The following is a 2,455-nucleotide window of genomic DNA, read 5'->3' as shown; positions in this document are numbered from 1 at the left end:
ACTCATGGACAATTCACTCTCAGTCTGTGCTCTTTGTTACTGAACTTTATTTTGGTTTAAAGGGGAATGTGTTGAACAAGGGAATCTTTTCTGACACACTCTCAGATGGCCTTGGTACAACTTCATAAAATTTACTGTATAATTTATACATTTACATTTAATCATTTAGAATACGCTTTTATCCAAAGCGACTTAAAAATGAGGGTAATAGAAGCAATCATTAATTTTATTAATGTTATTAATGAATTACAGGTTAATCAGTTAAATTTACATTTTGAAATAATAATAATAATACAGAATACAGACTCTCTACGGACCCCTGGTGTCAAACCCTTGTGCTAGACCAATTAGACAACTTTGTGAAAAGTACACAGAATAATATATTTTTATTCATATTTTACCAGTTGAATATCTACTCCCACTGATTTTAAATTAATTTTACTCCTGCATCTCCACATTGTGTTCCCTGGTGTAGAAACATGCTGGCAATGTGAAGTACTGAAGCTTGGCTCAGAGCCTAAATTATGGTGTTTTCATCATAATTATCAAAGTCATACTCTGGTGAGTCTGAGGCCTCTGAAGCATTATTGATTCTATACATGAGACAGACACGTACCTCATGACATAAACATCACTTTTGAATACATTTTTGAACATTTGTGATCTAAAACCATCTGGGAATACCCTAGATCTGGATTTACAAGATATGAAACTGATCAAACTAGTTTGTAGAGTGAAAGGAATAGAATTAGAAAATGATGTATTTTATACCACTGTAACTGACAACAATGGCACAGACAGGCAAACAGCAGACCAGCTATCTGCAGTGAACATCCAAAAGAATAAAATATATTTATTGATTTGAAGGGCAGACACAGGATCGGGCTTTACACTGCACAGCACACGACAAAGAATTTCTTTACAAAAACCAAACGGGTTTCATAAAACACCAGTGTACACTCTTCCTTTGGACGCAAGTGCATATAGCACACCACTAACTACATCACTTCTTCTTACAGTCTGTCGATCATCCTCTGTGTTTTCAGGATGAGCTGCTGCTCTCACAGTTCTTCATTGGCTGGTTTTGTTCTCTTTCGGGTAACGTGGCATCTGCCTCGACCTCTTCCTGATCTGGCTGGACGTGTGGAGAGCCGCGGATGGCTGCTGGTCCCCTCTCATCATCTGCATCATCATCGTCATCCTCCTCTTCCCCCGCCTCCGTGTCCTGGCTGGCTGAGTCCGTGCAGGTGGAGGACAGCGACGCCAGCTTGTGTCTCAGGTCGGCCTGTGTGGGCACCTGAAGAGTGATCTCAGAGGTGAACGACTCCACGTCCGGACCTGAGAGAGAATCATTCAGACAGGAAGAAGAGAAGTAGTCAGGAATGCAAATTTCTCTTGAAAAGGCAGGCATTGGTCAAGCAATGTTCAGGTTACTGGAGTTCTGTTCCAAAACCTAGTAAGCTGCCTAGAGTTGCGTTGTAATGTACTGTTGCTCTGAAAAATGTTGTGGGATAATTCCAGTCATTTCAGTAGGAATCCACACGATGTGGAGTTTCACATAAAGAATCTCCACACAGATGCAAAATCACTGTGCTGACCAACAGAAAGCTGCTTAGTTTGAAAGTCACTTCTGTGTGAGTTGTGCTTCATGCATCACTGATCATTTTTGTCCCCAAATTTTCATCTAAATTAAGCTAATGTGACCACAACCTTTGTGAAATTTTGTGGGCAATAGTGTAACAACGAAACACCCCTTACTCAGATCCCAAAAATGAATTGGTGACCTGGAGTGGTGTGGATTACTTGTGGACTACTGAGATGTTTTTATCAGCTGTTTGGACTCTCATTCTGACGGCACCCATTCACTGCAGAGGATCCTTTGGTGAGTAGGGTTGGGTATCGTTTGAATTTTATCAATTCCGATTCTGCTTATCAATTCCGATTCTTATCGATTCCTAGTTTAGATTCCAATAAGATAAAAAATCCAATATAAAAAAAATGAAGTCAAACATTTAGATGTCAAACATTTATTCTGTCTTTTTACAAAGCATTCTGTTGCAGCTGAATAACACGAGCAAAAATCAGCAGCCCACAGATCACTGCAAGAGGAATTTTGCCTATGCTTTAAAAAAAACCACAGCAAAAAAAACTATAACACCGAACGCACGCACATCTAAAACTACTGTACATGTGTGTTTTCTTTCTCATCGGTTTACGTTCACGTAAGACAAAAACGGCTGTGTTATGATGATATACTGACGTAGTTTTTTGCATATTGGTCGACAAATATGAAAGAAGTCAGTTTCGGCCCAGAACAACCTTTTCTACAGTGGAAATACACGGAACGGTTCGAGAACGGACACAACCCGGGAACCCGTACCGCGACCTCTGTTCTCTGTGCTCGATGCATTGTCCAAATACCCACACTTGCGGTCTTTGCACTTGACCACTTGAA

At 40.2% G+C, this 2,455-nt stretch overlaps 1 protein-coding gene across 2 annotated transcripts in view; it reads right to left on the bottom strand.

Moving 5' to 3' along the window:
• Positions 1-791: 791 nt before the first annotated feature.
• The window catches only part of LOC107702383 (dysbindin-like), a 44,995-nt gene continuing 43,331 nt past the window's right edge, over positions 792-2,455 (bottom strand). The window contains exon 4 of one of the 2 annotated variants that reach the window (XM_016504698.1): positions 792-1,338. In XM_016504698.1, coding sequence (XP_016360184.1) covers positions 1,043-1,338 — 296 coding nt within the window. In that variant the 3' untranslated portion in view covers positions 792-1,042. The remainder of the gene's footprint in view (positions 1,339-2,455) is intronic. The other variant, XM_016504690.1, reaches the window with a different exon arrangement.

The sequence above is a fragment of the Sinocyclocheilus anshuiensis genome, unplaced genomic scaffold (assembly GCF_001515605.1).
Source record: "Sinocyclocheilus anshuiensis isolate Anshui unplaced genomic scaffold, SAMN03320099.WGS_v1.1 scaffold1142, whole genome shotgun sequence".
Classification (NCBI taxonomy): Eukaryota; Metazoa; Chordata; class Actinopteri; order Cypriniformes; family Cyprinidae; genus Sinocyclocheilus; species Sinocyclocheilus anshuiensis.
The sequence above is the reverse complement of the archived record's forward strand: the minus strand, read 5'-3'. Positions and strand labels throughout refer to the sequence as shown.